General features: G+C 41.8%; 1 protein-coding gene across 1 annotated transcript in view; it reads right to left on the reverse strand.

Moving 5' to 3' along the window:
• HERC2 (HECT and RLD domain containing E3 ubiquitin protein ligase 2) overlaps window positions 1–13,672 on the reverse strand; it is a 308,748-nt gene that overhangs the window by 158,403 nt on the left and 136,673 nt on the right. The window contains exons 32-40 of the mRNA XM_082245322.1: window positions 12,199–12,335; window positions 11,965–12,116; window positions 11,678–11,869; window positions 11,217–11,404; window positions 10,049–10,241; window positions 9,771–9,953; window positions 8,139–8,323; window positions 4,231–4,378; window positions 3,953–4,149 (exon numbers count right to left, since the gene is read on the reverse strand). Coding sequence (XP_082101448.1) covers window positions 3,953–4,149; window positions 4,231–4,378; window positions 8,139–8,323; window positions 9,771–9,953; window positions 10,049–10,241; window positions 11,217–11,404; window positions 11,678–11,869; window positions 11,965–12,116; window positions 12,199–12,335 — 1,575 coding nt within the window. The remainder of the gene's footprint in view (window positions 1–3,952; window positions 4,150–4,230; window positions 4,379–8,138; window positions 8,324–9,770; window positions 9,954–10,048; window positions 10,242–11,216; window positions 11,405–11,677; window positions 11,870–11,964; window positions 12,117–12,198; window positions 12,336–13,672) is intronic.

A 13,672-nucleotide genomic window follows, 5' to 3' on the forward strand; every position in this document is an offset into this window, starting at 1 on the left:
GTAATCAAATGATTTCCAGTATCTCACAAAAGTGAGTCCACCTCTCACATTTTTGTAAATATTTTATTATATCTTTTCATGTGACAACTCTGAAAAAATTATACTTTGCTACAATGTAAAGTAGTGAGTGTACAGCTTGTATAACCGTGTAAATTTGCTGTCCCCTCAAAATAACTCAACACACAGCCATTAATGTCTAAACCGCTGGCAACAAAAGTACACCCCTAAGTGAAAATGTCCAAACTGGGCCCAATTAGCCATTTTCCCTTCCCGATGTCATGTGACTCATTAGTGTTATAAGTTCTCAGGTGTGAATGGGAAGCAGGTGTGTTAAATTTGGTGTTATCGCTCTCATTCTGGTCACTGGAAGTTCAACATGGCACCTCATGGCAAAAAACTCTGAGGATATAAAAAAAAAAAGAATTGTTGCTCTACATAAAGATGGCTTAGGCTATAAGAAGATTGCCAAGACCCTGAAACTGAGCTGCAGCATGGTGGCCAAGCCATTTAACAGGACAGGCGCCACTTAGAACAGGCCTCGCCATGGTCGACCAAAGAAGTTGAGTGCACGTGCTCAGCGTCATATCCAGAGATTGTCTTTGGGGAATAGACGTATGAGTGCTGCCAGCATTGCTGTAGAGGTTCAAGAGGTGGGGGATCAGCCTGTCAGTGCTTAAGACCATACGCCGCACACTGCATCAAGTTGATCTGCATTGGCTGTTGTCCCAGAAGGAAGTCTCTTCTAATGATGATGCACAAGAAAGCCCGCAGTTTGCTGAAGACAAGCAGACTAAGGACATGGATTATTGGAACCATGTCCTGTGGTCTGATGAGACCAAGATAAACTTATTTGGTTCAGATGGTGTCAAGTGTGTGTGGCGGCAACCAGGTGAGGAGTACAAAGACAAGTGTGTCTTGCCTACAGTCAAGCATGGTGGCGGGAGTGTCATGGTCTGGGGCAGCATAAGTGCTGCCAGCACTGAGGAGCTACAGTTCATTGAGGGAACCATGAACAACAGCATGTACTGTGGCATACTAAAGCAGAGCATTATTCCTTTCCTTTGGAGACTGGGCCGCAGGGCAGTATTTCAACATGATAATGACCCCAAACACACCTCCAAGACGACCACTGCCTTGCTAAAGAAGCTGAGGGCAAAGGTGATGGCCTGGCCAAGCATGTCTCCAGACCTAAACCCTATTGAGCATCTGTGGGGCATCTTAAAAACAGAAGGTGGAGGAGGGCAAGGTCTCCAACATCCACCAGCTCCCTGATGTCATCATGGAAGAGGGTAAGAGGACTCCAGTGGCAACCTTTTAAGCTCTGGTGAACTCCATGCCCAAGAGGGTTAAGGCAGTGCTGGAAAATAATGGTGGCCACACAACATGTTGACACTTTGGGCAACATAGTGGTGTACTCCCTTTTGTTGCCAGCGGTTTAGACATTAATGGCTGTGTGTTGAGTTATTTTGAGGGGACAGCATATTTACACTGTTATACAAGCTGTACACTCACTACTTTACATTGTAGCAAAGTGTAATTTCTTTTCACTCCTGGATCCAGCAATAAGGCAGTCAAAACTTCTCCCAAATCAGCAAAAAGGTAAAAAGAGGATAAGGCCACCTCATAGTCTAGTATGTCAAAGTCTAGTATTTATAGATGGGCTATAGAAGGGCATAGCGCTGGATGGCACGAAGTCTAAGTGTAGGGACGGGTGAGGGGGTGATTACTGGTACTGGAACATTTTTAACCTTAATGCAGGTAAACAAAAAAAACAATTTAAGCTAAAGCCCTCAACCGCATACAAATTGTCCCATAGCAAAACAAATGTTTTAAAGAGATTCTGAATTGCCATAACCCCCTGTCCTTTCAGATCACAGGGATTAATGGCAGATAGCAGAAAATAGAGGGGTGAAATTCTACAGCCAGGGGGAGGGGCAGGCAGCAGCTACAATTAAAAAAAAATTAAAAAACCCTCCCTCTTCATTTTACTTTCTTCTGTAATGCGATAATTTGAGGAGTGGAAGGCTTTTGTTTAGCCTGCCAGTGGCTCATCATACAGGAGGTAGTGAACAGGCTGGCAAAGCCTCTATCTTTTCACTCCCCCAGGCACATAGCAGAGGGGGAGTAAAAGGGAGAATTAGCAGTACTTATAGGCAGGTGTCTGCTAATTCCATCATAACCCCCAATAACAGGACACTGCTATCTCCACTGCTGGTTCACAGAGCCTTTGGATCAGTGAGGGCCTTTACAAAAGTATTTGCTCCTGGAGTGGTGTGGAGTGTGGTCAATCATGGTGAGAGAAATGTGTTACTAGGTAGAATGAATGACTAGGTGTAAAAAAAAGAAAGGTTTTGAAAAAAAATAAAAATGCAGTCACCATGTCTAAGGACTGGCAGACTGCAATATATCACATTTTTGTTTAGATACACTTTAAAGAAAGGTTTTTGCTTATTCAGAGTTGTCTGGATACAAGATGAATTCATATAGTTAAACATATTTGATGACTTGCCTATGTATGCTTAATTAATAATTATAGGCAAAACTTTTCTTTTCCATTTTGAATAGAGCAAGGGAGGGTTAAAACCCGTCAGATTATTTTTTTTCGCCATCTGTAGCCCATTGGGGAGATTTCCCTTCACTCCCTATCCCATAGGCAAACAGGAAGTGAGAGAAAATCCCTGATAATATAAGGATTGCTTGGGGACCCCCAGGTCACCAGAATTAGTTAATCCATTGTAAGATTACCCCTCCATTACTTTTCTGGGGGCAACCCAAAATTTAGGATTTTCTTTTACTTTCAACGATAATGGTAAACAGGACAAATAGAGAGTGTGAATCTCCCTAATGGGGGGCACAGGGATCTAATCTCTCTCCATTAAAAAAAAAAAAAAAAAGTTGGGTTTAGTTAACCTTCATTTCAACAAAGAGAAAGCATGGAATAGAATAAAATTTAGCATTGAAGGCAACAATTGGTTACACATAGCTTTCACTTTTGCAAAATATGCCATGAAGTATTAAAGCAGAGTTCCACCCATTTTTAATAGGTTGGAATACATAGATCTTTGTAATCCCCTTTAAAATGGCTTTTACCAATGGAAACTTTTTTTTTTTTTTTTTGCTTGTAAATACCTTAATTTTGGCTTTATTCCCCCTCTCCTCACTTCCTGGTCCGATCGGCGATGACGTCATTCGGCGATCCGCAGTGTCTGCTGGGATGTATTCTACTTGCAGTAGCTGTATCTGTACTGAGCCGTGCCTGCCCCGCCTCCGCCCGCCTCCTCTCATTGAATTGCATTGTATGAATGTATTAAGGCCGTTCTCTGCCCAGCCTCCGCCCCGCCTCCTCTCATTGAATTGCATTGTATGAATGTATTAAGGCTGTTCTCTGCCCAGCCTCCGCCCCGCCTCCTCTCAATACAACTCAATGAGAGGAGGCGGGGCGGAGGCTGGGCAGAGAACAGCCTTAATACATTCATACAATGCAATTCAATGAGAGGAGGCGGGGCGGAGGCGGGGCAGGCACGGCTCAGTACAGATACAGCTACTGCAAGTAGAATACATCCCAGCAGACACTGCGGATCGCCGAATGACGTCATCGCCGATCGGACCAGGAAGTGAGGAGAGGGGGAATAAAGCCAAAATTAAGGTATTTACTAGCAAAAAAAAAAAAAAAAAAAAGTTTCCATTGGTAAAAGCCATTTTAAAGGGGATTACAAAGATCTAAAGTTCCAAAAATGGGTGGAACTCCACTTTAAGCATTTCAAAAGCAAGTATGACTTGGATAGTGCAATAAAATATTTCTACAACTGCCATATGTGTATATTTTTATCTAAGTGATACTATGCTGTTTAGCACATCTTTTATTTCAGACGTTTTAAAGCACTATTTGCATGAGTCCTGCTTCCTAGAAACATGCAAACAAGCATCTCTGTAACAAATATACATATCTTACCATGTCACTACGCTTGCCTTCAAAAACACGGGTAACGGAGGTTAGCTGGGCATTAATGTATTTGTTGATGAGGCCATTCCACTGATTTAACGAATGAAGAGTGCGGAGCAGAGCTACAATCTCCTCTGCTAGGGTACTGCTATGAGTTGCAGTAAGGGAGGCTTGTGGCCTTGCTTTCCTCCTCCTCAATGTGGATTCTAGAATAATCATATAGCATTATTGGCACTGTGAAAGGCCCATACAGTACAATAAGGTTAGCAATGAAATTACCCACTCACCTCTCAGAAGAGGGATGTCAGAGGAACATGTGCTCAGCAGACTACCCAAAAATCCAAAGAGCTTTTCCACTAGAAGTTTCATATCTGCAGACCTCTCATTTTTGTCCCAGGAGGGGAGGACGGCTTGCAACAGTCGGACTGCCAGTATCTAGCAAACAAGAAACAAGTTAAATTGGCACATGGAGAAACCAAGGACCTTCATAATAAAAGTCAATATTTAAGTAAAAATAGACTCAAGTGTCCAGCCAAATGAAAGTGCAGTACTGGGGCAAAATAGTTCTCAAAACCGCAAAAAAATAAAAAAGTGGCTGCTATTAAATCACGGTACAACTCAGGTCAAGTTATATTATCAGACTTCATACCATTTCTGTAAAATGAAAAAAAAAATTTGATGCAGTGTGCGGCATATGGTCTGAGCACTGACCGGCTGTCCCCCCACCTCTGCAGCAATGCTGGCAGCACTCATATTTCCCAAAGACAATCTCTAAATACGACACTGAGCACATGCATGCAATTCATTGGTCGACCATGGCTAGGCCTGTTCTTAGTGGAACCTGTCCTGTTAAACCGCTATATGGTCTTGGCCACCTTGCTGCAGCTCAGTTTCAGGGTCATGGCAATCTTCTTATAGCCAAGCCAGGGTTTCTCAACCAGGATTGTGTGGAACCCTAGGGTTCCTCTTGAGGTTGCTAGGTGTTCCTTGAGCAATGGGAAATTTCTGCCTCTCCGATAAGTTCCCAATGACACCATTTGTTCCTTTTAGCTATGTGTAAGGGGGTAATGCTTCCCAATGAGCACAAGAGTAAAGAGCATTCTTCCCACTGCACTGTCCCACTAATGTGTCATGAGTTGTAGATTTTTTAATTTTTAGCAGGGGTTTCCCGAGATCAGAAATTTAGTTCACGGGTTCCTCTGTTTTGAAGAGGTTGGGAAAGGCTGGCCTAGGCCATCTTTATGAAGAACAACAATTCTTTTTTTCAGATCCTCAGAGAGTTTTTTTGCCATGAGGTGCCATGTTGAACTTCCAGTGACCAATATTAGAGAGTGAGAGCAATAACACCAAATTTAACACACCTGCTCCTCATTCACACCCGAGACCTTGTAACACTAACGAGTCACATGACAACGGGGAGGGAAAATGTGTGTGTGTGTGTGTGTGTGTGTGTGTGTGTGTGTGTGTGTGTGTGTGTGTGTGTGTGTGTGTGTGTGTGTGTGTGTGTGTGTGTGTGTGTGTGTGTGTGTGTGTGTGTGTGTGTGTGTGTGTGTGTGTGTGTGTGTGTGTGTGTGTGTGTGTGTGTGTGTGTGTGTGTGTGTGTGTGTGTGTGTGTGTGTGTGTGTGTGTGTGTGTGTGTGTGTGTGTGTGTGTGTGTGTGTGTGTGTGTGTGTGTGTGTGTGTGTGTGTGTGTGTGTGTGTGTGTGTGTGTGTGTGTGTAAAAAAAAAACCTTACATATATAATCTACAAAAAAAAACCTGCAACCACTTGACATGCATAAAAAATTCTGTTTCTCCTGTATTGCCTTACATTATTATTTTTTTTAGTAACAGATACTAAGGGGGAAAAAAAAATCCCTGGATTCTACATATGCCTCTACTTCAAACTGATCCAAATGGCATTTTGTCTTAACTTAAGTGCAGTACTCCTATTTCATTTTCAAGCAGCACTACAAACAAAAAAAGGCTTTGAAAATCCTCTTTAGTTCACTGTACACTATGGAAGCCTTGGTCTTCTCCAGCTTTATGATACAAAAACAGCCTAACAAGACCAAAGAAATTGTGTTCATGAGCACATACTGTAGCACTGACACTGAAAGCTTCTAAATGGAAGCAACACGGCCATACTTTTAGGCCTCCGTAAAAAATAAAAATGATATACATTTTATATATATATATATATATATATATATATATATATATATATATATATATATATACACACATACATACATACATACACACACACACACACACACATACTTCCATGCATACACTATATTACCAAGTGTATTGGGACGCCTGCCTTTACACGCACATGAATTCTAATAGCATCCCAGTCTTAGTCCGTAGGGTTCAATATTGAGTTGGCCCACCCTTTGCAGCGATAACAGCTTCAACTCTTCTGGGAAGACTGTCCACAAGGTTTAGGAGTGTCTAAGGGAATGTTTGACCATTCTTCCAGAAGAGCATTTGTGAGGTCAAGCACTGATGTTAGACGAGAAGGTCTGGCTTGTAGTCTCCGCTCTAATTCACCCCAAAGGTGTTCCATCGGGTTGAGGTCAGCACTCTGTGCAGGCCAGTCACGTTCCTCCACCCCAAACTTGCTCATCCATGTCTTTATAGACTTTGCTTTGTGCACTGGGGTGCAGTTACATTGGAACTAGAAGGGGCCATCCCCAAACTGTTCCCACAAAGTTGGGAGCATGAAATTGTCCACAATGTCTTGATATGCTGAAGCCTTAAGAGTTCCCTTCACTGGAAGGAAGAGGGCCAAGCCCAACCCCTAAAAAACAACCCCACACCATAATCCCTCCTCCACCAAATGATTTGGACCAGTGCACAAAGCAAAGCCCATAAAGACATGATGAGCTAAGGGAAAGGACTTGCCAATAAACTGCAAGTAAAGGAGTTTACGGCAAGTAAATAAGATATATAATATTTTCTTTATCTATTGAGGGACATAGATTCTTCGCAAGCTCCCCCAAAACACCATGTCTCCATGTTAATAAGGACAAGAGCCTCTTCCTCACACCCCCTCTTTCCCACAAAGTACCCCCACTCATTCACCAAAAGTGCAGATAACGCTGTTTTTTTTTCACATAATTGGAATTATGCCACACACTGTACTTTTTTTGAAGGGACGTAGCCAAGTCGCAATTCATTGAAATCGTCAGAAATCGCATTTAAGTCACACTGAAGTCGCTTAAAAGAAGATGCTTAAATCGGACCACTTTGAAGTCACATTTAATGTGAACCAGGGCTAAATAAAAAAGGTGTCCTCCTGGAGCTAGGCTCCGTAACACAAGTGTGGAAGTCAAAGCCTGCTTCTAAAACCACTGAAGTCAGAACTAGTGTTTCAGCAGAAGTGTTTGCCACCTACTGGCAGCTAAAAACATGACTGACATGAATGTACATTTTTTTTCTTGCTCTTTTTAGCTGCATTCACTGACTGTTTTGTTACTACCATAAATCCTCTTCTGACAACTGTCCCCACACAGTTATGGAGCAGTTTATCTGCAGAGGGGGGAAAAGGCCACACACATATGCCAGTGTTCTGTCGAAAATGCCAAAATCTCCAACCACGTCACTTCTGGTGACTGTACAGCAGCGATAGTTGGAGGTATAAGACGAGTAGTGTTTTGACAGAACACCGGGTATATAGGGAAAAAGTTGTCGCTGCCATGCAGGCAGCCATGTTTTGGGTTAGTAGCAGGCAGACTAACAATGTCCACTCACTTCATTGTGTACCGGAGTGTATACGCTGCCGTTGTTCTGTGAAAACAGCGACTCATCGAAATCTCCAATTATTGCTGCTGTACAGTCACTGGAAGTGATGTGGTTGGAGATTTTGGCAAGTTGGAGTATTCATCAGAACACCGGGCCCACACCGCGGATGGTATCCATGTCCCAGCTAAGGAAACCAAACAAAGACTCAATATAGTGGTGAATTAGCAAACATGCCTATTTGTCTAGTGGAGAACAACAAACCCCTAGAGGGCGGAGAAAAAGTTAAAAGAAAAAAAAAAAAGGTTTTTTTTTTAAGCACCTGAAGCATTGGAGCTAAAAGCTATTAGTCTCATGCCAAGGAGCCTTGATAACAAACAATACTGATCCAAGACAGAGGGATAGATATATTTATAACAAATATAAAACAAACTGAAAGGATTAGCTGACGATAAAGCAAACCAAATACCTGTCTTTGCAGTGTGGCAGCAGTAAAGGATTCTGGTCCCTCCACAATTTTCATTAACAAGGCTATCCATTGTGACATACTTAACGTACTGCACATTTGTGGCATAAGAGCAATGCTGCGGATGAATCCCAATGTGCACCAGCTCCTATGTTGCTCTTTATAGACCAGTTTATTTGTACAGGTCGCTGGAAAAAAGATAAGGTCATTAAAAAGAAAACAGTTCTAGGTAGGAAAGTATAGTAAGAATAATGTACTGTGAGAAAAAAAATGGATTCTGGCAAAGGAAATTGTTCGATTTGTTCCTAACGAAATAGGAATAGCATTTGACAAGGTACAATACTATGCCATTACAATAAAAACTGCCATTAAAAAAAATCTGTATTGCTTTTGCCATTCTAATCTGATAGCACCTGAACGCCTATTGGGTGCTTTGTTCACTGTGCACCACACTTTGATTTTGTAAAGGAAAATTTGAATACCCTTTAAAGTGCTTGTAAAGGTTCCATAGTTTTATTTTTTAATGAAGATAAAACAAACATATCCTATTTCCCTGTTCTGTGCAATGGTTTTGCACAGAGCAGCTCTGATCCTCCTCTTCTCGGGTCCCCTGTCGGTGCTCCTGGCTCTGTCACAACCCCCCCCCCCCCTCTCTCCCCCAGTGAGTGCCCCCATAGGAAGCAGGCTCACTCCCAAGTATTGACACCGGGGCTTGGCCCCAACCCTCCCTCGGAGGATTTGATTGACAGCGATAGCCTATGACTCCTGCTACTATGAATCTGCCCAGTGAGGAGGGACAGAGCTTGGAGAGCCCACTGCTCTCGTGCACATTACTGGTTTAAGATTGGGCTTAGGTAAGTATAAGAGGGGGGCACCAGCTGCAGTAGTTTTTTTTACCTTAATGCAGAGAATGCATTAAGGTAAAAAACCTTACGGTTTTAGAATCACTTTAACCACTTCCAAACCTTGTCATAGCCGAAAGATGGCTACAGCGCAGCTCTGCTGTTCTGGGAGGGCGCCCATGGACATCCTCACTGAACCATGCCCCTTGCATGCTTTGTGATCCCTGTGTCCTTCAGAAACAGCCGATTACAGATCGTGGTAAAGGGACAATCGGAGCGGCTCTTTACAACATGATCAGCTGTGTGCCACCAAGGCTGTTCCCAGTGTAAATACATTTGCCAATTATTGGCATTGCTCTCCTCACGTGCTATCACATCGTGAGAAGAGAACTGGCAACCGGCAATCCTGACAAAAAAAAATATTACTTTGTTTCGGTCCTAGAACTTTGCAAATAATAAAAAAAAAAAATATGAAAGAAAAGAAAAATGAAAGAAATTTTCTTCAAAATGTTCCGTACCTTTTCTTTTCCTTTGTTTAGCAAAAAATAAAAAATCCAGTGGTAATTAAATACTCCCAAAAGAAAGCTTTAGCGGTCTCAAAAAAGGATAAAAATGTCATATGGGTACAGTGTTGCATGACTGCGCAATTGTCATTCAAAGTGCAAGAGTACTGAAAGCTGAAATTGGCCTGGTCAGAAAGTGGGTATAAGTGCCCAGTAAGCAAGTGGTTATGGTAAAAAACCTTAAGGCTTTAGAACCACTAAGTTATGTCCTTGCAAATCTCTTTGCTCACCTGTTTTATCCATGGTGCCACTTTCCACTAACATGCGCAGTAATCCACACAAAGTTTTGGTTGCTTCACATTGCATAACCTCAGCATTGACCCCCGCTGAGAGACACAAGTTCTGTAGAAGGTTTACAGTACTCATCAACATCATAGAGGTAGGGTGGAGATTCTTGTCTGCCTGCTCCCCTTCTGAAAGACACAATGAAAACATGACTCAGATGATACAAACTACTCATGCTGGATCAGGACAAAAAAAATCTCATGCATATAAACCGAAAGTGAACCTGAATCATCTTCAGTGTCAGAGTCATCGGCCATAGGCTGAGACGCAGGTGGAGGTTCTGTCAGCTTCAGATCATACTTCCCTTCTTTGCCCATTCTGTAGGAATTGGTGCTTCCGGTATCCCACTGAACTCTAATCCAGCCATCTTCTCCAAGTTCTCCAATGACACGACCTAGTCCAGGGGGTGGGCCATCCTTGGGAAAATAAATCAAGAAGATAAAGTTTCATATGGAAATACAGAAATCCCACAAGTTACAAACACAACTGACTAAAAAGCAAGTAAACATTTACAAGTTCTACCTATTTACTAAATGTAGGGAATAGAGTTAGGGAAATGAATGACCAGGACTGGATTTTAAAACCCTTAGTATATAGAATATTTCATCATGAATGCTACGAGATACAGAGAGGGGTGGGGATAAGTGAAGTTCTGCAGTCCAGCAAAAAGAGCCAACAATGCTGCTGTTTGGGATTTCCGTGTAGCAGAGGCAGCCTGGCCCGCCAGCAACAGGATTAAAGTAGTTTAAAACCCCTAAATCTACCCAGTGAAATGACCAGCCTCCAGTTATGCACAGAGATGAAACAAATACTCCTACACAAGTTGTATCCGTTTATCTGAAGCCTTCGCTTCTCTACATCCATTCAAAGTGCTGAATTTAAACAACATTTCCGAGCTTCCAGCGGGTGGGGGTCGGATGTCACGCACTACATAGAATACACTCGGCTTTCTGCTCTGTGCTAAGACCTGAGTGTTTGGAATGGATACATCCCTCTATCCACAGTCACATAGGGAAACATGCACAGCTGAGGCTGTCAATGACAGGCTGTGTGCTGGGGCTCTCCTCCCGAGTAACCAGTAATCGCTTGAAGAAGTCATGATAACCTGTCAGCAAATGACTCATGCAGATAGCAACGGAAGTAGACCGCAGACAAATGCGCACTTGCTCCCTCCCCTCTTTCTCGCCGAATCCCACTGTGATTGGACTTCGCATTTTATCCGGTCATCTGCTCTGCTCAGATCAGCAGAGGATCGGTCGCTGATCAAAACAGAGTCCACCCCGTGTGAAAGGGGCCCAGAATATTTACACTAAATTTAAAATTAGTTCAAATAAAAGAGCCAATAGCCTAAGCATTGCGAATAGTTTACAGAAAGAGAAATACAAACATACTTGGTCTCCCCACTTCCAGTCAACTCCTCTCATCACTCTGGTTCCAATTTTCATCATGGCCGCTAGCTCAGGTCCAGAGGCAGGCAGCTGCACTGGTGTAGTTTCCTTTCTAGACTCTTCCAACACGGTGGCAGATGCTCCCAGTATACATGTATTGGATTCTTCTTCGATGTTGTCAGAACTCGGACCTGGGTAATTAGGTCATAAAATGCATCATTACATATTTTTTAGTAACTTAGTATATAGATTATATCATGTACATTAAAACATTTTTATACATTTAATACAAAGGCCCCCAACCCTTCATATGCCTTCACATTACTTGCAGCAAAATAAACCTTCAAGAAAAAAGGCTGGAATAATTTCATATTAACACATGGCAGACTTAACTGGCTATAAAGAACATTTTACGGTTTAAAACACATAATACATAAAACATCCAACACACTGCTATTGCCTACCAATAAGTCGCAGGATGGTTTGAGTCAAGGCCAGCATGCCAGAGTTAAGAAGCAGATTAAGGCTATTGCCTCCATGTTGCCGAGTCAGCATGTTTAACATTACTAGAATAAACCTGGCTTGTGGTATGGTCCCCAGACTTGGTCCTGAAGGATTTTCATTGGTGATTGCCTGCAAGGGGACAGGCTGAACTCCTAAAGGTGACAAAACATGGGTTTACATTTTTTTTTTTTTCTTGTAAAATTACTACTACTTGCAACAAAAGCCACACTCCCTCCAAGGTACATACCTATTTCTTTAAATCTACTGGAGGCCTCAAGCAATATATTTCTGATATTCTGAATGGCCCAAGCATATAGTTTGCCATACGTCACCTCCAGTAACATTCTATTAAAAGGTGGAATGAGGTCAACATCCTTCAGGCAGTCTGTCAGGGGCTCACTAGAACATATAAAGCAATTAAAATCTAGAAAAAAACAAAAATATCTGCAGTACATAATACTGTTTAAAAATGACAATATACCTCAGATTGGTTCCCTCTGGAACTAGTCTCTGCCAGCCACAAAACATTGCATACTGCACAGATGGAAGAAGAAAGGTTTTTGCAGCCAGTTTTAACATGGTGTCTATTCCTTCTAGACGAACCTCGGCTCTCTCCAGCTGCGAGCAAATACAACAAATCCTTCAAAATTAAAATATTCTACACAAAGTTGTTAAGAATGCAAAATGAGAAAGTCACTATGTACATTTATGGTGGATTTATACACAAAATGTGAAAATTTGCATCTCATGGGGAATACAGTTGTGCTCAAAAGTTTGCATCCCCTTAGAGAATTGGTATTCTATAGCCATAGTCAAAATTTTTGAGAATGCCACAAATAATAATTTTCACAATAATTTTCACAAAGTCTGCTGCCTCAGTTTTTATGATGGCAGGTTGCATATACTCCAGAATGTTATGAAGAATGATCAGATGAAATGAAATTAATTGCAAAGTCCCTCTTTGCCATGAAAATTAACTTAATGTCATAAAAACATTTCCACTGCATTTGTGAAGGCTTCAGGGCACCCAAGAAAGTCCAGCAAGCCCCAGGACTGTCTCCTAAAGTTGATTCAACTGCGTGATCGGGGCACCACCAGTGCAGAGCTTGCTCAGGAATGACAGCAGGCAGGTGTGAGTGCATTTGTAATTATAATTCAGTATACCATGGCAACATCTGACCAAAAAATCTGAAGCAGCAGACTTTGTGAAAATTAATATTTGTGTCAGTCTCAAAAAACTTTTGGCCACGGCTGTACAATATGTATTTTTAAAGAAAACATAGGTGAGCAGGCAAAAACACCTTTCTTTTTTTTCTTATGGGTTTCATATTGAACTGTAGGTCATAACTGCAAGGCAAAATCATAAAACAAAAACATGGCAAAAAGTAAACGAATGAAATGAGCCCTGTTCAAAAGTCTGCATGCCCCCTTAGTGCCTAGTAGAGATGCCCCGAAATTTCAGCGGCCGAAACATATCGGCTGGAAATTGTTATCGCCATTTTGCCAATAGGAGAAAAAGGTGCCGATAATGCACACTATTTTGCCGCAGTTTTATTGTGCTTATGGTGTTTTTCATAGGTCATGTGACTTAAAAACTGCATCAAAAACAGAACTTTGGTGCATTATTGATTTGTTCTTGCTGCATTTTCAATGCATTTCAACAAAGAGGTGCGTTTTTTTTTTTTAACTTACCAAAAAAGCAGGATTTTTAAACACCACAACAGTAGCGCAATGGGCCATACAGACATACATAGAATTTAGAGGGATGCATTTTTTTGTGAGCTTTTCTTGCGCTAAAGGTGGCAATAATGGACGACAATAAATTCATATTCATTTAACGTCATGATATTATTTAAAGACCTGAAAATAATACAAATATATCAATGACCGTGTTCAGTCTTTTTTAATAGTTGTCTATGAGGCCTGGAATTCTTTCAGAGGTATAGCTGCCCATT

Source organism: Pelophylax lessonae (assembly GCF_965119305.1).
Source record: "Pelophylax lessonae genome assembly, chromosome: 2".
NCBI lineage: Eukaryota > Metazoa > Chordata > Amphibia > Anura > Ranidae > Pelophylax > Pelophylax lessonae.